This window comes from Rhodnius prolixus, unplaced genomic scaffold (genome assembly GCF_049639745.1).
Source record: "Rhodnius prolixus isolate KJV_2025 unplaced genomic scaffold, Rpr scaffold_6, whole genome shotgun sequence".
Taxonomy (NCBI): Eukaryota; Metazoa; Arthropoda; class Insecta; order Hemiptera; family Reduviidae; genus Rhodnius; species Rhodnius prolixus.
Genome location: NW_027411634.1, coordinates 43,597,831 through 43,622,010, shown reverse-complemented (window position 1 = coordinate 43,622,010; position 24,180 = coordinate 43,597,831). Strand labels below are relative to the sequence as shown.

At 33.8% G+C, this 24,180-nt stretch overlaps 1 protein-coding gene across 1 annotated transcript; it reads right to left on the bottom strand.

Moving 5' to 3' along the window:
- Positions 1–648: 648 nt before the first annotated feature.
- Positions 649–22,991, bottom strand: LOC141460186 (venom protease-like). The gene is made up of 8 exons (XM_074139943.1): positions 22,857–22,991; positions 17,210–17,359; positions 14,532–14,612; positions 12,281–12,447; positions 11,903–12,012; positions 3,514–3,770; positions 3,070–3,233; positions 649–2,111 (listed from the first exon to the last, which is right to left on the bottom strand). Exons 1-8 carry the CDS (start codon positions 22,975–22,977, stop codon positions 1,947–1,949), a joined length of 1,215 nt encoding a protein of 404 aa, XP_073996044.1. The 5' UTR covers positions 22,978–22,991; the 3' UTR covers positions 649–1,946.
- Positions 22,992–24,180: the final 1,189 nt, after the last annotated feature.

The window sequence follows — 24,180 nt, the reverse complement described above, 5'->3', positions numbered from 1 at the left end:
TTGACTACAATGTCTTTTTTTAATCATCTGGAATTCCGTGATCTGCGTTGGTTTTTCAAACTGAGGGGTGAGTTACTTTTCCTGAATTACAGACCTTGGTTACAAAGAGATCCAGATGTCGAGAGGTGCTCTCTATGTAACTCAAATGTGCGAGAGGACTTATACCACTTTTTGGGCGAGTGTTCTCTTCTGTCGGAACTCAGGCTACTGTATTTTGGCAAGGGTTTCCTTAGTAGAGAGGAAATTTTGAATTATTTAAATGATAAGGTCTCATGCCGCGTCCTGATTTCTTACGCCCGCCATGCCTGGAAAATTAGGTTTGAATGGATTTCAGACATCTCCTAGTATTTTTTATTCTCTTATTTAATTTTGATTTGTTTTTATGTTTTGTTCTATAAATTTTATTTAATGGATTTTCGCATATGTGGTAATTTGTCTTGGTGTGTAATATTTAGGTATAGTGATATTATTTTAATTTAACTCAAGTGGTTTTTTATTTATTTATTCAGTATTTTTCCTTTTTCTTATTCTTCTATTTTTAGTTTATTTGATTTTATGTCAAGTGATATTATACTCGTATTTTGTTATTTTGATATGTAATCAACGAAGTAAACTCTGGCAGACGGCATTTTGCCATGCTTTTAATACTTGTTCGCCTTTTTCAGTTTTGTTTTTTCTTTACTTAAGTTTTACTTCTTAGTTAATTTATTGTTTGTACATTTGAAAAAAAAAAATAATAAAGTATTATTATTATTATTATTATTATTATTGTTACAAGCGAGCGGGGAGGTAGATAATGATAGTTTTTCGAATTTTCAACCACAAATTCTGCATTGAAACCACTTATTAAAACTAATTTTAGAATCACTAAGTAACCTACTAGACAGACTGCACTGCATTCTACATTTGAATATATAATATAACACTTAAAATTTCAAATATCACAAATGTAACAAACTTCATATCTACTTTCTATCTCCATTTCGGACTTAGTATCTCTCCTAATCCCACTACTTTCTCCTTCACCTGACTAATTACTTCTTCTTTTTTTTAATAATTGAAAGTTCCTTGGGGAAGGGATTATAAGAAATTTAGGAAAGATGTACAGAGGCAACATGATAAATTTTTTTTTTCGGCCTAACAATTAGTCATCCAATTAAGTTTTTTTTATTATACATTTTTAATTTCCAGATAACACTGAGCGCTAAAACTGATTTTAATGAACGCAACACTTCATTTCTGGGATTGAAAAACTTGCAAAGTTTTGTAAAAAAAGAGTTTTCAGCACACGTTTTGAAAATACTCAAAAAACAAATTAGCCATTACAAAACCAAACTAGCTAGAGAAAAAACGTTTTCAAAGATAACGCTACTTATCAATTATTTATTTGCGTTATGAGGAGTTGAAGTCTGGTTCAGAAGACTTACCAATGATTTCTGTTGAGCATTCAGAAATTTATTAGAATATTGAAAATCCAAACGTATAAACCAATATTTTTTGGCCGGGAAAAGCATGATGGAATAAATATTGATAAATATAAAATGTAAGTTTAGTTTTATTTTGTCTCAGAATAGTATTTAGTTGAGCTAAACTATATATTTTTTACGTGAAACTACAAAATTTATTTAAATTATCTTGTTTTTACGTAGTACATATATACTTTTGAATTAGAAGTTTCATTTCCATGAATTTTCAATTTGTAATACAAGGAAATTTACTCTTTCCACCCACGGCGCAGCACAGATTTCTTGATCTTTTGTTAATTAATGTGATCATCAGATTAATTTGTAAAATGAAATTTTGGGACAAGCGGGGCTCACTGGTTATTAACTGTTGATGAAGAATCTGATTACAAATCCAACATTTAGAATTTTACAAATTCTCAGCCAACCCCCCTAGGCTAACATCTCAAGACCAACATTTTTAACTTCCTTTCGCAAAATGGGTTAAGGCCAAACAATTGTCTCAATCCAAGAAACATAATTTGAAACTCTGGTATATACTCCTGGTATATTGGAGCCGCAGGCTCTGCCGAAAGATGTTACTCCAATCTGAGAGTACATGCAGTATGGCTCGCTGAGAGCTATCTGTAGTGGTCCTCCTGAGTCACCCTGAAATTCGAAATTTACCATGTAATTGTTACGAAAGTCATGTACAATATGTTTGACAGCAACTTTTATTATTACATATTATTTTAATTATTCTTTAAATGACGTAATTTTAGAAAACATTTTAGAAAAAGGGCATGGAATGAATTCTTTGATTAAATTTCTACTAACTGGGCATTATATTGAACTCTCTTCCCGCTGGCTGACATTCTTTAAGTAATGGAGGAGTTGGGCGCCACTTCCAGGTTTTGCATTCTGCAGCACGTACCGTCCAATCAGGAAAATCAACCGGGCACAGCGTGCTAACAATGAACGGCCAATTTGAATGACGTATAGAATTGTTCATCCTCTAATTGTTACAAGTTCCTAGGAAGAGAACATTTAAGGGCTTCGAACCCGGGATTGCTGCATAAGAATCCCAAGTGCTAACCACTGGCTAACCCTTCCCCTTATTACTATTTATACAATCACAATTTGTATAAAAAATTGCAATGAGAAAATAAGAATAGGAGGAATGAAAATAAATGGAAACGTCCTACGTGAATCCTCTTTCAGTGACAATGTTTAGACCCGAAGGAAATCTCAGGGCATCTGTTTGTCAGAAAAGATAGAAAAAAATCTAACAGCATTTTTATTTCAAAAACTTTCCCGAATTTTTTTCTTGTTCAAACTTTGTTCAAAATAAACTCTAGCTTTGATCTCCAGAATTTAAAATTTTAAATCCCAAACTTTTGTGCGGAAGTTCAATCCAGTCCCACACGCAAATCGGAACCACTATGACCGATGCTATTAGAAACCCAAAATTAATCTAAATTATTTTTTAAAAACTTTCAACTCCTAAAATGTTTTGAAACAACTGCATTTTACTTATTTTCTCAATAATTATCTACTCATACTTCCGATACTCTGCAAAGATTTTTAAAAACAAATATATTTGAGACAAATGACTAATAAATCTGACCTGACAGGTATCCTTGCCTTGCTGGTCTCCAGCACACAGCATGCTTGATCCTAAAATTCCGTCAGGCAATTGTCTGCCTATACTGCTTGCATAAGAGTTATTGCATCTGCTTGTATCCACAATGTTCAAAGTGACTTTTTTCAGAGTAGCACTTCCCCGGCCACCTAAATCAGTATCATTACAGAGGCCTACACCAACTGTGCTCGCGGTTTGGCTAATTAGTTACATCCATGGCTAATTTGAGAACAACTTAAGTTCTTAGATATTAATAAAATTGTGGTCTTTGATATTACTATCTGCACAGCCGCTTTATGTTCGGCCTTCCATCCAATATTAGCGCCGATTAGTTTATTATCGGAGAATTTCAATCACCACTCTACACTGAATAGATTTCGCCCAGCCTATCCAAATTAAACGTTAAAAATAAGTTTCTCATTGGCTTACCCCATTCAGTATGTCCCCAACCCGTAGCGACGGCAGATTTGACATCCTTATCTCCACTATCCAAACAGATCGGTCTTAAATAAGGGCTGAGTTTAATTTCTCTTTCCAATTTGTACAAAGCAATATCGTTGTATAACTGAACAGCATCGTATCCTGGATGATCATATCGTTGAGCAATCCTAGCTATCATTGTTTGTGCGTCATCGGAATCCGTAGCTGTGTTTAGATCGCCCAGTCTAGCCCACTTAGCGGGGCCTCTACAAGTGAACATGCATTAATTATAACAAATGTAATGTATATCTCCTTAACAAAAACTTACAGTTTAAAATGTTAAGTATAAGGGTTGATTAAACGCCAAAAGATACTCAAATCAGCAAGTACCCAACATTTCATTAATACTTCATTGATATCATTTAAGTAATTTTACTGCATTAACTTTGTATTAATATTTTTTAGAATTTATTAGATGTAACATACCCTTATGCTGGCCAATTCATTCATAATAATTTCTTATTTTTTAATAATGATAAGATGTATATTACCTACATCTTCATAAATAAATAGGCACTTTATTTTAACTTAAATTTGATTTTTTTTAAATTTATTTGCTATTCACAATCTACAAATAATAAAATTCGTAATAAGTGAATACGATAAAAGAAGTCTTCATGACTGGATCAACTTGAGGAGAGAAGCTGCCCACCGGCAACACTCTAGCTGGAGTTTCTTACATTACTGGAGATTGTCACGAGGCCAACAGCGTTTCAATCGTCGTGGAGGACGATCTGGAATCGTTGTGGAGGCGAGATTTAGAACAAGAGGATTGGTACAGAATGGAAGAGAGTCAAAGAATTTTCTGTACTTAGATTTAGATTCGTCACTTATGTATGAGATTTTGAGATCGTTATGGAGGGTAGAGTTAGACACATAAAAGTCCAGATCGGTTTGAGTACGCAGTTGTATATTATTCGTTTATGTTCCAGTGGTAGTTTGGATTGTCTGCCAATTAGTCGTAACAGTAATTTGTTTCGTCGGTTGAGTTCAAGTCTTTTTAGTTTAGTGTGCGGATTCCACGTTAGTCTTTTGTCGATGTACATCCCTTTTATTTTTTATAACTTTTTTTTAACTGTGATTAATAGTTTGATTATTATAAATAACTAGATATTACAGTCAATCTAGTGCTACTTGAACATATATTTTGATGATGAAAATGGCCAGCATAAGGGTCTGTGACATCTAATAAATTCTAAAAAATATTAATGAAAAGTAAATACAGTAAAATTACTTAAATGATATCAATGAAGTATGAATGAAATGTTGGGTACTTGCTGATTTGAGTACCTTTTAGCGTTTAATCAACCCTTATACTTAACTTTTTAAGCTGTAAGTTTTTGTTAAGGAGATTTTTGTACCTTTTGGATAGATTTTTCTTTTTGCCTATTATGCAAAGTTATATATCTTCTTTACAGATTTTCTTAACATTTGGAATAAGCAATATTTTCATTATATCATGATATGGTGTTAAGTCAGACCCATAACTACCACTGGGGAGATCTTTTAAGAGAATGCTTAGAGTTACGGTCCCCAAAGAATTCGTAAATAAATTTTTTCAGGAAAATGTTTCGAATAAAATAAGGTATTTGTACGTAAATAATAAAATTAAACTGCGATTTCAGTACATCCTTTTAAGAGGAGTGAGAAAAATTAATCTGTGTTTGCAGTACCTCTCCCCTAAAAGACAAAGAGAAATTCAACTTCAAATACGCACGATTGCAATACTTCCCTTTAATAGCTGTAAGAGTAGGATGGTAACTTTAATTTGACGCAGTAAAACTTTTAAAACTTGAACCTTTTGAATTTATCAAAATTGGTCGAAGGTTATTGATTATTAAGAGGGGCCTTACGTAGTGGGTCAAACTCCGTTTCTAATGTAGATGTCGAGATCCACGAAAGCTGTATCCACATTAAATTTCGAATCGAATGACAATTCATGGGCGTAAATCGGTTCACGAGTCGATAATTTGAACGACTGCAGTACTTCCTCTTAGTACGTATAAGAGCAGATGGCACTTTAAAATCACATAGGGAAGCTTTAACCATTTCTTCGAGCTAAGTTTTTTCAATATCGGACAAAGCGTTATTAAAACTGTCCGGTAGGACAGTTGTATAAGGGTTGATCGTCAAAAACTGCACGAAAAAGCGTAACGTTGAAAAACACCCAACTTTGGAATTGTTTTCTCTTTTTCTATAAAAGATAAAATTCCCAAATTTTCTTTAAAATAAAGGGCAAACCCTCCTTTATAACTGTAATTTTTTTGCAACAACCCAGATCTAATAGGTTTCGAGAAAAAAGTTGCCAAAAATGTTCTTGTTGTTGTTGTTGTTGTTCTTGTTGTTACCTTTTTTGAAAAAACAACGTAGCGCCTAAACGCGCGAACCGATTTTCATGAATGAGGTGTCATTCGATTCGGAATTTTATGTAGATGTGCCTTTTGGGGGTCTCAACGCTGTACATCGAATGGGCGAGGAGTTAGCCTCCTTAATGTAAGGCCCCCTCCAAAATTATTATTACTAATTACTCTATAAATCTTGGCCCGATTTTGTTAAAATTTGGTAGGATGATAGGGTTAGGGCTCCCCTACGTAACATTAAAGCGGCGATCAGCTCTTACACTTGTTAAGGGGAAGTATAGCAATCGTTGCAAATTATCGGCACGTGAACCGATTTTCATGAAAGAAGTGTCATTCGAATCGAAATTTTTGTACAGATTTGCACTTTAAAAGTCTCGACGCCGTGTCTCATAAGGAGGGGAGTTTGCGCCACCCAAATAAGGCCCTTTCTAAAACTATTATTACCAATATTTCTATAACGCTTAGTCCGATTTTGATAAAATTCAGCTCGAATAAGTGGTTAAAGCTCCTCTACGTTGCTGATGCTCTTGCACCTACTAAGAAGAAGTACTGCAATCGTTAAAATTATCAAAGAGTGAACCGATTTAAATCAATGAATTGTCGTTCGATTAAAAAATCTTTGCCTCTTTGCCTTTTAGGGAGAAGTACTGCAATCGTAGTTTATTTTTCTTACTCCTCTTAAAAGGAAGTACTGAAATCGCAGTTTAATTTTGCTATTTACGTACAAATACCTTCCTATGTTATTCAAAACGCTTTTTCAAGAAATTTGTTATTGAGGATGGTTTGGGGGAACGCAACTATAATCATTCTTTAAAAAGATCTCTCCAGTGGTAGTTACGACTGGAGTGGGTTCCGACTTAACACCTTATCAGATTATAATGGTAGAATTGCTTATTCCAAATTTTAAAAAAATCTGTAAAGCAGATATGTAACTTTGTAAAATAGACAAAAAGGAAAATCTATCCAAAAGGTACAAAAATCTCCTTAACGAAAACTTACAGTTTCAAATGTTAAGTATAAGGGTTGATTAAACGCCAAAAGGTACAAAAATCAGCGAGTACCCAACATTTCATTAATACTTCATTAATAGTCAAGTAATTCTACTGCATTAATTTTCATTAATAAGTTATTTTTTTAGAATTTATTAGATGTCACAGACCCTTATGCTGGCCACTTCATTTATAATATTTTTTGTTATAATTATGATAAATCACATATAATATGTACATGCATGTTAAAGTAGAAAAAGACAAAGTTAGAGTCGGCTACTGTCTTGAATTCGTCTTACCGAAATATTCGTGAGCACAAATAACACACAGTTAATAGCAAGTAGATTATTCAACAACAATTATTCATTTCTCAATTGTAATTTAATTTAGTCCCCCTAATTTTACTTATAGTAAAATGCTGGAATAATTAGCTGTCCTAAAAATATGCATATCTTATTTACTTTATATTACATATCTCCTTAACAAAAACTTACAGTTTTAAAAGTTAAGTATAAGGGTTGATTAAACGCCAAAAGGTACACAAATCAGCTAGTACCCAACATTTCATTCATGCTTAGTTCATATAATTTAAGTAATTTTGCTGCATTAACTTTTCCTTCACATTTTTTAGAATTTATTAGATGTCACAGACCCTTATGCTGGCCATATTTATCTACAAAATATTTGTTCAAGTAGCACTGTAGATTGACTTTAATATCTATTAATCTATAATAATCAAACTATTAATTACAGGTTAAAAAATTCAAAAACTTTTTGAAAAAATGCTTACATCAACATACATCAATGATTTTGTTTATTTTATTTATTTATTTTATTTTATTTATTTTTTTAAATCGTCTGTTTAAGTTCATTCTTCGATTAAAGTAATTGTTATTTTATGTAGTAGCCAAATGTTTATAATTAAAGGTAATAATTATCTGGCTTTATCGCAAATAATATGGTTTTCTTCAATTACATTCTAAATGGAGCTGTTCTTCTCACAATGTTGTATACATGTAATATAAAATAAATGAGATATGCATACGTTTAGGACATCTAATTGTTCCAGTATTTTACTATAAGTAAAATTAGGGGGTCTAAATTAAATTACAATTGAGAAATGAATCATTATTGTTGAATAATCTACTTGTTATTAACTGTGTGTTATTTGTGCTCACGAATATTTCGGTAAAACGAATTCAACACTGAAATATTCTTTTAAATCCGTGATTCAAATTTAAACAGTAGCCGACTCTAACTTTGTCTTTTTCTACTTTTGCATATATCGTATATATGTGACATCTCAGAATAAAGGGCAAATTAAAGCTAAATCCGAAGAATAATTCGGAATAGAGTTAAAATAAAGTACCTATTTAAAAACGGATATAATATACATTTTATCATAATTATAACAAAATAATATTATGAATGAACTGGCCAGCATAAGGGTCTGTGACATCTAATAAATTCTAAAAAATGTGAAGGAAAAGTTAATGCAGCAAAATTACTTAAATTATATGAACTAAGCATGAATGAAATGTTGGGTACTAGCTGATTTGTGTACCTTTTGGCGTTTAATCAACCCTTATACTTAACTTTTAAAAATGTAAGTTTTTGTTAAGGAGATTTTTGTACCTTTTGGATAGATTTTCATTTTTGTCTATTTTGCGAAGTTACATATCTGCTTTACAGATTTGTTTAAAATTTGGAATAAGCAATTCTATCATTATAACCTGAAAAGTTGTTAAGTCGGAACCGTAACTACCACTGGAGAGATCTTTATAAAGAATGATTATAGTTGCCATCCTCAATAACAATTTTTTTGAGAAAGCGTTTTGAATAAAATAGGAAGGTATTTGTACGTAACTAGCAAAATTAAACTGCGATTTCAGTACTTCCTTTTAAGAGGAGTAAGAAAAACAAACTGCGAATACAGTACTTCTCCCAAAAAGGCAAAGAGGCAAAGATTTTGAATCGAACGACAATTCATTGATGTAAATCGGTTCACCCATTGATAATTTTAACAGTTGCAAGACTTCCTCTTAGTAGGTGTAAGAGCATGATGGCACTTCACTGCCACGTAGAGGACCTTTAATCACTTCTTCGTGCTAAATTTTATCAAAATCGGACTAAGCGTTATGGAAATATTGGTAATAATAGTTTTAGAAAGGGCTTTACTTGGGTGGGGCAAACTCCCCTCCTTATGAGGCGTAGCGTCGAGACTTTTAAAATGCAAATCTGTACAAAATTTCGATTCGAATGACACTTTATTCATGAAAATCAGTTCACGTGTCGATAATTTGAAACGACTGCTATACTTCCCCTTAACAAGTGTAAGATTAGATCGTCGCTTTAATGTTATGTAGGGGAGCCCTAACCCTATCATCCTACTAAATTTTATCAAAATCGGGCCAAGATTTACAGAGTAATTAGTAATAATAATTTTGGAGGGGGCCTTACATAAAGGGGGCTAGCTCCTCTCCCATTCGATGTACAGAGTCGAGACCCCCAAAAGGCACATCTACATAAAATTCCGAATCGAATGACACCTCATTCATGAAAATCGGTTCACGCGTTTAGGCGCTACGCAGTTTACAAAAAAGGTAACAACAACAACAACAACAACAACAACAACAACAAGAAGAAGAACAAGAACAACAACAATTTTTGAAAATGCCGTTTTTGCACATTTTCGGCAACTTTTTTCTCAAAATCTATCAGATCTAGATTGTTGCAAAAAAATTACAGTTATAAAGGAGGATTTGCCCTACATTATAAAGAAAATTTGGGAATTTTATCTTTTATAGAAAAAGAGAAAAAAATTGTCAAAGTTGGGTGTTTTTCAACGTTACGCTTTTTCCTGCAGTTTTTGATGATCAACCCTTATACAACTGTCCTACCGGACAGTTTTAATATACAACATTGTGGGATGAATACCTAGATTGAGAATGTAATTGAAGAAAACTATATTATTTGCGATAAAGCCAGATAATTATTACCTATTATTATAAACGTTTGACTACTACATAAAATAACACTTGCTTTAATCGAAGAATGAACTTAAACCGACGATTTTTATTTAAAAATAAAAATAAATAAATGAAATAAACAAAATCATTGATGTATGTAGGTGTAAGTTTTTTATAAAAGAAAGTTTTGAATTTTTTAGCCTCATAATTTTTTTTTATTTTTTATAACGTTTTTCTTTTTAACCTGTAATTAACAGTTTGATTATTATAAATAACTAGATATTACAGTCAATCTACAGTGCTACTTGAAAATATATTTTGTAGACGAAAATGGCCAGCATAAGGGTCTGTGACATCTAATAAATTCTAAAAAATAACTTATTAATGAAAATTAATGCAGTAGAATTTTTTTTTTTTTTTGGCACATCAACAGCTGAGGTCATTAGCGCCCGGAGCTTTTTCCAGTGCACTGCCGGCCTCCGGACAGTGTTCTCTCGTTACAGACAACACTGTCCATCACCGGACAGTGAGCTGTAAGAAGCTCCTAGGAAGAGAAAATCTAAGGGCCAGCTGCTGGATTCGAACCCGGGACCTCCGCGTGGGAGTCCAGTATGCTAACCTCATAGCTAATCCCTTCCCTTGCAGTAGAATTACTTGACTATTAATGAAGTATTAATGAAATGTTGGGTACTCGCTGATTTGTGTACCTTTTTGCGTTTAATCAACCCTTATACTTAACATTTGAAACTGTAAGTTTTTGTTAAGGAGTAGAAATATTAGTAATAATAGTTTTAGAGAAGGACTTAGTTGCGTAGGGCAAACTCCCCTCCTTATGAGGCACGGCGTCGAGACTTCTAAAATGAAAATCTGTACAAAATTTCGATTCGAATGACACTTAATTGAATGAAAATCGGTTCACGCGTCTATAATTTGAAACGATTTCCATACTTCCCCTTAATAGGTGTAAGAGCAGAACGTCGCCTTATTGTTACTTAGGGAGCCCTGACCCTTCCATCCTGCCAAATTTTATCCAAATCGGGCTGAGATTTACAAAGTTATTAGTAACTTATAATTTTGGAGGGTGCCTAACCTCTCTTCCATTCGATGTACAGCATCGAGACCCCTGAAAGGCACATCTACATAAAATTACGAATCGAATGACACCTCATTCATGGAAATCGGTTCGCGCGTTTAGGCGCTACGCAGTTTACAAAAAAGGTAACAACAACAAGAAGAAGAACAAGAACAAGACCAATTTTTGAAAATGCCGGTTTTGCTCATTTTTAGCAACTTTTTTCTAGTAATTTGTTAAATCTGGGATTTGACAAAAAAATTAGTTATAAAGGAGGATTTGCCCTATATTTTAAAGGAAATTTGAGAATTTTATCTTTTATAGAAAAAGTGAAAAAAATTGTCAAAGTTGGGTGTTTTTCATCCTATCAACCCTTATACAACTGTCCTGCCGGACAGTTTTAATCATACACAACTCCTATTATACTACTTTCTACTTCAAACCAAAACAAAAACAATTCAACTTTCTACTACCTGCAACAGTATCATGCCACAAGTAATAAAAACAAGTAAAGTAATCGCCTATTTTTTTTCAGACGGGCCTTAACGTCCAACTACAAATTAGATGTCGTGGACGGGGGCGGAAGCTCTTATTTTACTATAAACAATTTTTTCTAACAAATAAAAAGTAGTGATACGCTGGATTCGTACTGGGGATCTCCCAATAAGAAAGCCACGCTCTTGACCACTCCCTTTCCCCATAAAGTAATATTAAAGTATTCATGAATTAAAGCAATAACTGTCCAATATTACATCTATTACATATAATATTTTGCCATTTATTAAAAAGAATGCACCGCCAATTACATTCCTCAAACATATAGAAGTTATTCCATTCTCGTTCAATGTTCTAATTGGTAGTTTAGTTCTATTTGAAGAAAAAATAAATTTCGGACAAATATAATTCATCCAAATGGCAAATTATAAAAAGATAACTAAAATAAAATACCTGTTGCTTGGTTTGGTGCAATGTGCAGCGCTCAATACAAATCTTTCGCTGATAAGACTTCCGCCGCACAGCCAGGAAATTCTCGGAGACTCTCCGTAGCCGATCTGTGCCTGCAAGCACATTAATTTGCAAAATAGTAAATTATGAAAACTAAGAATGAAGAAAAAAGGTCAGGCAATCGCCTATTTTTGTTTTAACGGAACCATATACTTTGCTAACTATACGAGTATGTACGAGTATTAACACGCTCCTGTCGAACTGATTATCTCCTCCCACTTATTGATCTGAACTGGTAACCACTGCACCAAACCTTCTTCACTCTGGAATGAATCTTAAAGTAATCTTTGACGGTTAAACATGCGCTTAGCTTCAACTCACCATGTGTGGAAACTCTTTTGGCATGGCATCTGTCCCGCCCACCACTAAAGGCTCTCCGCTTCGAACACATTCATCAAATTTTACTGGTTTTATTTCTTCCACATTGGCTGCCAACAGAATAGGCGGCTCCTCTTCTCTGAATACGTAGTCGGAATACTTGGCGCACACTGTAATTTAACAACCTTTATTGAAAGCGTTACCTTGCCTGGAACTGACCCAAGTACATACTGAGATATTGTGCTTCTAGATAGATGGCTGTTCCCCTTGTTTTTTAACAAACCAATCCTTCACTTTGTCTCAGTAGCACTAGTTTCACTAGATTCAAAATAAACTCTAGCTCTCTAGGTCAGAAAACTTACTTTAGCAAATTGACAGGACTAACTCCCTAGTTATGCTTAAACCGATTATTATGGATACATATTTACTCTGAACAAGATGTGCTTTGCACAAGCCGAACATATGACTTTGGCAAAAATTCAATAGATATAATAAAACATGTTCATTTTTTTAAATTATCAGGAATTCTATAAAAATACGTAAATTTCAGTTTTACACTACTTTTAAAAAGACAGAAAACCATACTTCTGATATGCTACTATACGGTAAACGGCCACTGACTAGAGCTTAGCACTCATTCTAAGGTGTAGTGAATGCAGTAGCAGTAGCAATAATTAAAATTCAGTGACATCGCTTTATTGGCAGGGGACGAACGGAAAGAACGGTTACAAAAAGTCACTGCACAGGTTGGCAAGCCTAATCGAAATGAAACATGATTTAATTGATGGTGAAATGTATGTACTTCTTAGTTAAGAAAAATATCAAAGATTAATTTTTAGGAGAACGTTTTCTGTTGGAGCAACTGTTCCACGAAAGAAGATGACTTAAACACCTTTCAGTCGAAAGGTCTGGAATTGATGAAGGAACGGTGTGTTTATCAGTTCACGGTTGTTAAAAAAGCCGAGTTTGTTAGCATTTAAATAACAAATCAAATGTTGCTCTAGATTAGAATACTTAATATACTAAAAGTATCTTGTAACTAAAGTGTCTAAAAACAGTAAATTGTTACAGTATCTTTCGCAATATGGTTTTTCTAAAGCATTCGGACCCTCGTCATTCAATCAAAGTTTTCACGTTCTCTGAGAACTTGCGCTTCAGGTCTTTCGGTAACAAGTATTAAGTATTGAGGGCGAAACTCTTGAACGCCATTGTGGATGGGGTGGGGGTAAGTAACTAATTGCCTACATACTTTTCAATCAAGACAAAAATATTCCGCTCTCAAATGAATTAGCAGTAATTAAGACACCAAAATTTTGATCTGTAAACAAGACATAATCTAGAATGGCACGAATAACCTTACAAGGCATTTTTGTGGCAGCACAGCTATTACGCCAGTTTCGAAATCTTAATTTGATACCAAATAAATTTAATTAAATGACACATCCTCCTTTACGAATAGTCTATGTACAGTTGTGTTAGCAATTGAAATTTGTCATAGCTTCACAACATCCACCACCAATAATTCATTCCGAATTACGGAACGTTATCTTAAAAACCACCGCATTCAACATCGAATTTCACGGCAGCGAACATGTAAAAAATCACACTAAGATTGGGACTAACAGCAGCCCACCGGAAACATGAAAAATAATTATAACACTCCCTAACTGCTATTCTCCACCTTTCAACTTGTACATTTTTTAAAATCATAATCATTACTAACATCGATCACGTTGTAACTATAATTGACGAATCGATCTATTCATCTAACAATCCTCAGAATAACCTAAAACTAATTTCCTTACCAACATAATTTAAACTAAGCCAAATATCTATCTAAATATTAGTACATTCGCGATAAGTAAAAAGCTTAACAGCTGATTTCCACAAAGTCTGAGAAAAATGAATATCCAATCAGTCAAGTGATACTTTCGATTGCAGAATTTTTTTTAGTCTGAGAATTTTATGGACATATTAAACCTAACTTCAAATCTAAATGGTACTTTAGGGCCTACCTACCACCAACTCCAAGGATAGAATTTACTTTGAAAAATTTTTCAAATAAAAGATGTAGGCCAACATAGTGCAAAATTAAATAAAATCCTCATAGAGAAAAGGCATTCCTTAAAGAAAGTGACTTGGTGAATGCCATTCTGGCAGTAATTAGAGCCAGTAGGCTAACGCAGTATCCACAAGAAAAGTAAGAATATTTTATCTAATGCGAATACGTGTACATTTTAACGAATAAACTTACTTTGTTTTGCTTTTGAAACGCGATTACCACTTTGAGAAGTTGACGCGACTGGCTGGGCAGAAGTAGGGTTGTTGACAGAACCTGCAACAAATATCAGATTAAATACATAACACAGATGGAACTATGTGTTATTTATTTGCAACTTTATATAGGAAAGAACCCATTTACAACTTTTATATTACTGATTTTCTATGTTACTGATTCTCTAAATTGTTTGTATTTTTGTCTTTGTAATGTCCAGGCCCTGAAGAAGACAATATATTTGTCGAAACGTTGGCAAAAAGACGAGTTGTTGTTTTTATTTGACCGATTCCTCGCCAATTTTGAATCCTTAATTGAATAATTTACGGTCACGAAACCTGTATATTCATACTTACATTTAATCACTTTAATCACTGACTAGGATACAGAACCATGCTACACTCATATTTAACTTATTTTTTACCGCATTACATGTAACTATTTTTGTATTAGTCTATTATTTTGTCAATCTATCTACTCCACATCTCCAAGATAGTGAAGTAAGTAATTTTAGCTACTTCTTTTTCACCTTTGCTTTTCCACTCTAGTAGAACCTCGTTTTGTAGAACGTTCCTGGATTAGAAAGGTCTCACGTAAGGCTACATTTCTCAGTTAATTAGTGAGTAGTTGTTTTAGTCTTATGTACATATTACAGTAATTCTCAATTTATGTTACATTGGACCAACCTTGAATTGACTTGCCACTTATACATATATGATGAATACTACTTTTATGTTATCTTCTTTGTCACCTTTTTGTACCGACTTGGTACTCCTCCCGCAATCTATCTATTATGGTTATTTGTTTTACAGATTTCAATGACAAAAATCCTATTGATCATGGTGCCCCCAAACAATTTCTCCAGCGATACGTCAATAGAGACGTCATCAGATCTTATTCCAAAGACTGGATTGCGATATCCTTAAGCAATCTCCTCAACAATATATTTAGATGTGTTCGAAGGGAGTTAAACTCACAATTTTTGGAGAGGGTCTTTGGGAATAGAAAGGGAACAATAGTTAGAGAGAGAAGATCAATTTTTTTTTTAATTCTCCAAGCACTTTCTACAATCCATGGCATTCTATTGGCAGAATGAAGGTGCCGAGTTTAAGATAAGTGATATTATTGATATAGATGAGGCATTAGATTGTTAGAATGAAGGTGCCGAGTTTGAGAACAGTAATAATATTGATATAGATGAGGTACCAGCTAGACACAATGAAGGTGCTGTTTCAACCTGCGGCAAAGTTGTGGTTATAAAAATTTAATCACTAAAATTTTGAATCAATTAAAAAATGTAATCGTCCAAAGTGATTTTTTTTTTTTTAATTTATTTTGTAATTTACAATAAGTAAATATGAAGAGTATGATGAACTGGTGCGGGAGGAGAGCACGAGGAGAGAAACTACCCAGCGGTAGCACTCTCTATAGGAGAGAGGAGAATGTGAGGAGGAGAAAGGAGAGATAGGAGAATAATGATTTAGGGAATGAAATGAAAGGGAATGTTGAGGTCGGTGTGAAGAGTGAGGTTAGTCACGTAGAAAGGAGCGTCAACTATCTGTCGGAGGAGTTTTGACTGAAATGTCTGAACAGTCTGTGTGTTTGTAGGTTTGGTTGAACCTCACAGCTCTAGTCCGTAAGTCCACATAGGTTTGAGAATAGTGTTGTACACTAAGCGTTTGAGTTTAATGGGTAATTTGGAGCGTCGTCCAAGAAGTCTGTAAAGGAAGTTTCGCACGTCAAAGTGATTAAAACTAAATTTGGAATTTATTCAATCAATTAAAATTCTGATTATTTAATTTTAATTATTTATGATAAAAATTTTTAATTGATTAAATTCCAATTAAATTAAAAGTGAATTAAATTCAATTAACCAATTTTGGTCGATTAAATTTTGGAATTTTAATCATGATTACCCACACACTAGACTTAAAAGACAAGCAATGACAAAACGTGCGCAACTGCTTTACAGACTACTTGGGCGACGCTCCAAATTGCCCTTAGAACTAAAACGTTTGATATACAACACTCTTCTCAAACTTTTGTGGGCTTACGGATTAGAGCTGTGGGGTTCAGCCAAACCTACAAACATACGGACTGTACTGATATTTTAATCAAAACTACTCCGACAGATAGCTGAGGCTCCTTTCTACGGTGACTAACCTCACTCTTCACAACGACCTCAACATTCTATTCGTACACCAACTCGCCAAGACTAAATGTCAAAAATTCCATACTGCTCTTGTACAGTCTCTCACCTCCTCTGACATCCCTAACAATCCAACTCGCCGACTGAATCGTAGAGAGACCAAATGCTCCAACCATGTTTCAAACCAGGGTACAGGAAAAAGCCTTCAGTCAGTCAAAGCTTCTGAAATCATTAGTGTTTCTAACAATAAATCCCAATAAAGAGTTCATTCTTAGAGTTAAATCCTTTTCAAGCCTGTTTTAAACTTCACCATCTTCATTATCTAAGCGCGCTAATAAATTTGTATTCACCCTAGCTTAAGCTTACCTCAATGAAATAATATCACCATCAATAACAGTTGAAGTATAATTATTAAATGATTTTAAAAAATTAATAAACAAATCAAATAAAAGCTTGAGAGGAAAAGTAGATAAGTTGAAGGGTAGAGTTAGCCCTGAGGAGAACTAACCTTGGTCAGACAGGCAGCAGACGATAGGCTCAGTGCCTAGGAAGGCACAGGTCTCAGGCCAGCGTCCCGCCCGGATAGCCTGTTGGGCGGTCGCACAATTAGACAGCCGCACGCACACCCACCTGTTGTCGTCAGCCTTGCATAGGTCATCTATATGTGCACACAAATAAATACTACTAATTACGAATTTAGAAAAACAAAAATAATAATTTTGCAGCACTCAAGAGGATTGTGGGAAAATTCTTGTTAGTGCATTTGGAAACAAAACTTCTTTTGGTTTGCATATGGTTCATTGAATGTTTTTGCCTAATATGGCCTTCTTCAGCATTTTGTATGTTGGTAGGGTATTATTATATATTGATATTGTACTAAATTATGTATTCAACTTTTATGTATGCTATTGTAATAGCATACAACTACATGTTCGTAACCAGGCGATCGGCTATTCAGGCTTTCAGCTACTCTAAAACTTCATATCATAACTGCCCTAAAATGAATTTTCTATAAAACAGATTCTAATAAATATTCAAATAAATAGTACAGATCTAGGTGTAAGTAGTTAATAAATGATCTTGCAATACTGAGATCTGGCGATTGGCTCCACCACATCACCAAATCCTTCTCTGGTGGTCTACGTCACTTATTTCTCCCACATGCACTTCCAATTTTGTGATCTTGAAACAGTCCGTAAAGAGTTGCCTTTAAATTTGGCCATTGAAGATTTTAATTTTCACTGAAACTTTGGCTATTATTCAAATATAGATTTTAGACAGGGTATGTGACGTCCTGTTTCCTTAAAACTTACATTTTATCATAGAGAATGTTAATGACATTAGAGTCGACAGTAATTTTAAAATAAATTTAAGTTTCAATAAAATTTACTCGCCCAAATTACGAAATTTGTCCTGCGTTCACACCAGATTTCTTAGCTAGGCTAGAAAAAAAAAAAAACACTGAGAAACAAAGAATTTAGAGAGAGCATTATTTAAACTGCGGTTAGATCCTTAGTTGATTTTATCCAGCCAGCACGAATGTTTTTTCGGCCTCTTATTTGAGTTAGAAAGGTTAGTGTGAGACGGAAGCGGAAGCGAAGTTAAATTCTTTACATCAAACTGTAATTGATGATGGCTGAAAGTGGAAGCAGGTCAGGGATACCAATCAACGTCAGCGCTACGATGGATAAAATCAACATTATTTAAAGAGGATTCTTCAGTATCGCCCTTCCGCTGGGAAATTACTGGTCCGTTTCATTGGCACCACCACCTCTCTGGATTGTACAATTGCTCGTAAAAAGCTAGTGCAAGAATATTTAAAATCTCAGTTTCTCAGTGCTAGTTTGAATTTTTGCAGAACTAGCTGGTGCAAGATGAGTAGAAACGCGCTAGAGTTTCATGGCGTACTCCTTATTTTATTGATAGCATTCACTTAGCAACAAATGAATTTTAGAACATCAGATGTTCTTTAAAATCTTTTGTGGATCACAAGAAGCACGTGTCACTGAGCAAGACAGAGGGAAGCACTTTCGTAAGTTTATTTTATTTTACGAAGCTATATGCTGCTGGTTTCAAGGCCTACTCATTAATATGTAAAGGGAAAAACAACTTTATTCTCTGTTAAATAATTAACTTCCTCCAATGAATATCATTCATATATTTTACTGGCCTCTCTAAATGCATGAGGATTTCCTTGTTGAGTGATAACTACTGAATGTTCTCTTTTGCCATGATACTCATATCGCCAAAAGTGTATGTGTAGAACGGGAAATTCCATGCACTTTAACTCTGATTTGAACTGTTTAATGATTGTGTGATTAATAAGTAAGCTTGATCGCATAATCCTTGGCTGATTTCATATCAATAAATTAATGCGCAATTGACCAAGTTATCTAAATGTTATCTATATATGCGCTCATCACTAACATTACACATAACAAACTATCAATGTCACTCCAACAAATGCAAACTAATTCTCAGATTTGCTAACAATATAATTACTGAACATAAATGACAGCAGCTTGTTCTGAATGTGTATGTGTTCAATTGCCGTTAATTAAGTAATAAAGTCTGATAGAAGATAAACCAGAATAGAAATGCCTCTTCAAGCAGGCATGAAGTAGAAGTTGTTAAAGATCAGAGGTTAGTAATGAACAGGCTTCTACAGTGCTACTAGCTTAACTAGGATACAAAAGCAGGCCCACGGCAAATTTAAGTTTTCAGGAATAAAATCCAGTTTTAAAAGTTATACAGAATAGCTCAGCTTCCACAGTTAGTCTAACTATTCTGTCAGAATAGTTCAAAAGATAACAGAGTAAAGTCTTCGGAGGCTCTGATATGATTGAGAAAAATCTGGTGTGAAAAGTTATGAGATGCAATACGATTTTCAAAACCCTATCGGCTATCTGAGCAATAGACTCAATAGACTATCTCAGATAAAATAACTGTTAAGGAAACAGTGAGGTGAAGGTTCTTTTTCAAGTGCCGAGTACAGTTTGACCCCACTTTAATGAGCTACAGAAAGACGTATGGAGTTCAGGTGTGATGCAATACAGTTTTCAAAGAGGAAAAAAGAGCAGTATAAACGATGTCACAAAAAATTTCTGTTTCACAAAACTACTTCTTTTGCGGTAGAAAACATGACTCTGCCTTCATTGTACTTATACAAACTGACTCCACGGCAAAAAGGAAGTAAAATTGAAGGGAATCAACTCCAGTAAGTGCATTTAAAAAGCAAGAAAATATTGATCTAATTGCGGCAAAGTTAAAGAAATATCTATGTGGTGTTGCTTAACTAAGAATTTTTAATAAACTTCCTCCAAAGTGAAGAATATCGCAGATTCATAATTAAAGCTCAATTCTATGTATCAAACTGATAACTCGCTTCTAACAAAACTAGTCAGAATCAAAAAATGCCCACTACTACACCAATGGTATTAAGCAGCTCTGCAGACCTGACCATACATATGTTCATGGCATTATTTATTCCATAGCAGTTTATTGTTTAAAGTTATATCAGGTTTATTAAAATCATAATCAATTAAAACTAATTCATAATCTAATTAATATACGATAAAAAGGGAACAAGTGCAAATTTGGCCAAAATGAGGTACTGTTCCTCAAAAACAACTAAAAAATTTCCCGTGAGTGAATGTGTGTGTAGATTTGGGTCAATTAAAGAAGTACTTACGAATGTAGATAAGTCTGCTACAAAACCACGATAAACTCTAAGCTGCTAGAAACCACGATAAACTCTAAGCTTCTCTTATCTGGGTATTAGTTCTGCATTCCTTATATGCACGTTAGAAATTTCATCTGTTTTCAAGCAAACTTTTCTTACCTATTTATTTACCTTTCGCCGCCCGCTTTAATAAGAAAGTATTGAGATGACTCGTAAAGGAACAAATTGAAAGTGTGAGAATTCATTTAAATAGTTTTAACGAAAAGAAGCCGCAGAAAAAGAAATATTGAAGTTTACACGGTGAAGAAATTAAGATCAGTAAGATAATGTAAGATTAATTCTCATTTTTATTCTACTTTTCACATTTCGCTATTATTTTTTTCTATATTAAAACGGAACATTCTAGAATGCAATTTCTAAACATTTAAACGAAGTTTATTGCTCCAAAAGTAGAAAAGAAAATTTAAGATGTAAAAAGAAAAAAAAGATACTTCTTCATGGCTAAGTTTCATATTTTTTTTAACATTATGAATTATTGTACAATATGTTATTTCATTTATTACAGTGCTGTTTATTCTAATTAATTTGAAGAAAAATAAAATTATCTATTAATGCATTTGATATTATTTGAAATGTTTCTCATTATCTGAGTCGAAACTGTAATTTTGTAATATTATACGACGGTATTTGTTTAAGATTTGTGTCTTTAATTGGATGAAAGCATAAACAATAAACCTTCATGCATGGCGAAATCTAATTATAATGATGGTAATCAGCCATAGATACGGCATTTACACAATTAGAGAGTTGCCTCAAAAACAAAAATATTCCCTAGGAAAAGTTATGATTTTGGGCTAGACCACTTCTTCCCACTAACCACAGATACTTTTTTTACTCCACTCCGAAAATTCGAGTCTTGCGAAATTCTTACTTCTTTAGAAGGAATCTTACCGCCCCTAACACACATTGTGGCTTTCATTAAATAATTCTGAGAAAACTAATTAAAGAAAAGTTATAGGTGTGCTGCACTTAGATGCAACAGTATACCAATTTTAGAGAAAATTTTTGGAGCCAGTTTTGAGTAAAACCTAAATAAATGAAAAACTGATTCTTTTAAGCAGTACTTATTTACTACTTGGTTAAGTTGTACTTCTGGGTAGCTTGTTTTGTCAAAAATCTAATTCCCGGGTCCGTTATTCACACCTTGACCAGATATCAACTTTGAACTTGCTGCAATGTTTTATTTAAAAGTTGTAAATATATTCTGATAGAGAGAGATACCAGTTCGTAAAGAAACCACTTTTTCGGCTTCCGGGGTCTCAAAACGGATATTTTCTAAAAATCTACACGATTACATTTAGAGAAAGTAAAAACGTCCAAATCGCTCTGTTGCAAACACACATGGCGGAACTTTGTAAGTAGTGGCATTCTAAGAAAACTTTCCTACTTCATTTAAAAGGAAAGCTATAGATACCAACCATCTGACTGCATAAATATACTCGTACATGTAGTAAATACAAGTTTTTTTAAAAACAAATATATGTAGCTTATAACGTTGGTGACTATTTTTTCTTTTTCCAGATTCAGAATCATTAAATTGTATTAAATAAACCAATAGATCTAAATATGTACCCGTATGTACGTATAAATATATAGATAAAGCATGCGACATTACTTATTTTCCAATGAAATTTCAATAACTAAAAGCCTTGTCAGCAACAAAAACATTTGCCATTATTACACAGTTAATGGCAAGAAACTAATTATAATACACATACACAATCTAAGAACTTTCAGTCTTAATTACAGTGTTCACTCCACTTTGGCATTATATAATTCTCAAATTCATAAAAATGTTTTGCTTTTTTTCATACAAAATACACTGATAATTTCCTTTGAAGGGATTCTCGCTTAAATATCTTATTCTTGAAAGAATTTCGTTAAATGCTTTCCGATGCAACACTAGAATTAAAATCATATTTAAGGCACACTTAAACATATTCTGTAAGTAACTTTAACTCCTTTAGTACCTAATGAAGGTGTTATGTCGGAAATAAGCAAAAGTCAAATTAGGTAAAAACTTTACTTATTTTCTTGTTAAACTGAATTAAATTAGGCATACTTGCTTGGAACAAGTTTAATAAAATAAAGCTTTTAAATAAGTTTGGAAAAGTTCAATTAACACTACTAGCATAGTTTTTGTGCATCTGTTCTGCGACTCTTAAAACATAACTTTCTATTTTGACACACCGTAAGTCGGTAGGGTCATGAAGAAGTACATACTGAAGTACTTCAGTGCAAGGTGCTGCTTTAAAACTCGCCAACAAGAATGAAGGAAATTTGCAACTTTGACGAAACTGAGTACAGAAAAATGATTTAGTTTTTTTGTAAGTTAAAGTGGATGAGAATGATGTGTTTGTAAATTATTAAACTTGGTAGTTGGTAGGTAACAAGTAGTTTGGATGCTACTCACTTTCATAGAGAGTTCTGCGGAACTGAGCTGTGGCGTAGCAGAACAAGATCATCAAGGCGATCCCCAGCTGGAGCACGGCCGCCGTCATGGCTCCAAGGTTGTATCCTTTCACGGCCCCCATCAAGTTTACCAAATATTATATTCTAGCCAAGACAGAAAACAATTTATATTACCAAACAGTAGAGAACGGCAAGACGGAAGAAGGTCAAACTGAACGAACCGAACTGCCTGACTGTTCTTTCCACGGTGTGTGACGTAGTTCCCTCTCCAGATTACCAGCCAGTTCCCACAACTCTGCTCCTTAATTTAATCTCGTCTTTCCTCATATTTGTAAAGAGGCCAACTACGGAGAAATAATATTACATCTCATCCATCTGTGACGTGCTGCATCATTACCACGTCTCACAGTTGAGAGCTTACTTTTGGCGTTCACTTCCCCTTTCACTCATTCCCCCTGCAAGCAAACCTTATTTCACCAAGACCAACAACTTTTATTTCTATAATTCTTCTGGAAGAATTCGTTTTAAACTAGTTATGAGCAGCAGGTTGAATTCTTTTTAGTGTAGTTTACTTATACATTCCTAAAAATTTACAATTTACACCAAAACCTCTGCAGATGTCACTTGAAAGGTACTATTTTCTAAAAAAAAAATATTAAATCGTCCAAAATCTATTTAGTGAATTAGCCGATTTGCATCTAATTCGGAAGCCAGACAAATATTTATGAGCCCAGAGTGTCTCTGAAATGACACTTTCAGGAAAAAACCGACCGTTTGACCTGCCCAAAAGTGTCCTTGTCGAATTTCCCTGTAAAAATATTGTAGATATAAGTAGTTTAACTAGGTAAGAGCAAAAATTACGCCAATTTAAAGAGAATCTTTTCCAGCTTGTTTCCAGAATACATAAATAGCAAAATCGATTCTGTAAAGTATTTCCGTTTGTCCAAAACCTTAATGTCAGGTCCCTCAATGGTACATAAACCTTACTGTCAGGTCTCTCGATGGTACCTAAACCTGACATCCAATTTGAACTTGCTGCAATTTTTCTGACCACATAGTGGAGAGGGGGTACATTTGAACAGGGGCACCTTTGAACAGTTTTAATTTCTCGCCAAATATTTAAAACATTTATGGTTGGTAATTTTCTCCATATTTTGGTGGTAGACCTGTTGTGTAACTGACAGAGTTTCCCTTCGTTTTCATTGTTTGTAAAGTCAGAATTGAGGAATGTTATATTTTGGAAGTAAAATTTTTGTTGCTTTGGAAGTGTATTGTGAAGATTGTAGTGGACAAGGTGTAAGTATTATTAGTCCATATTAACATTT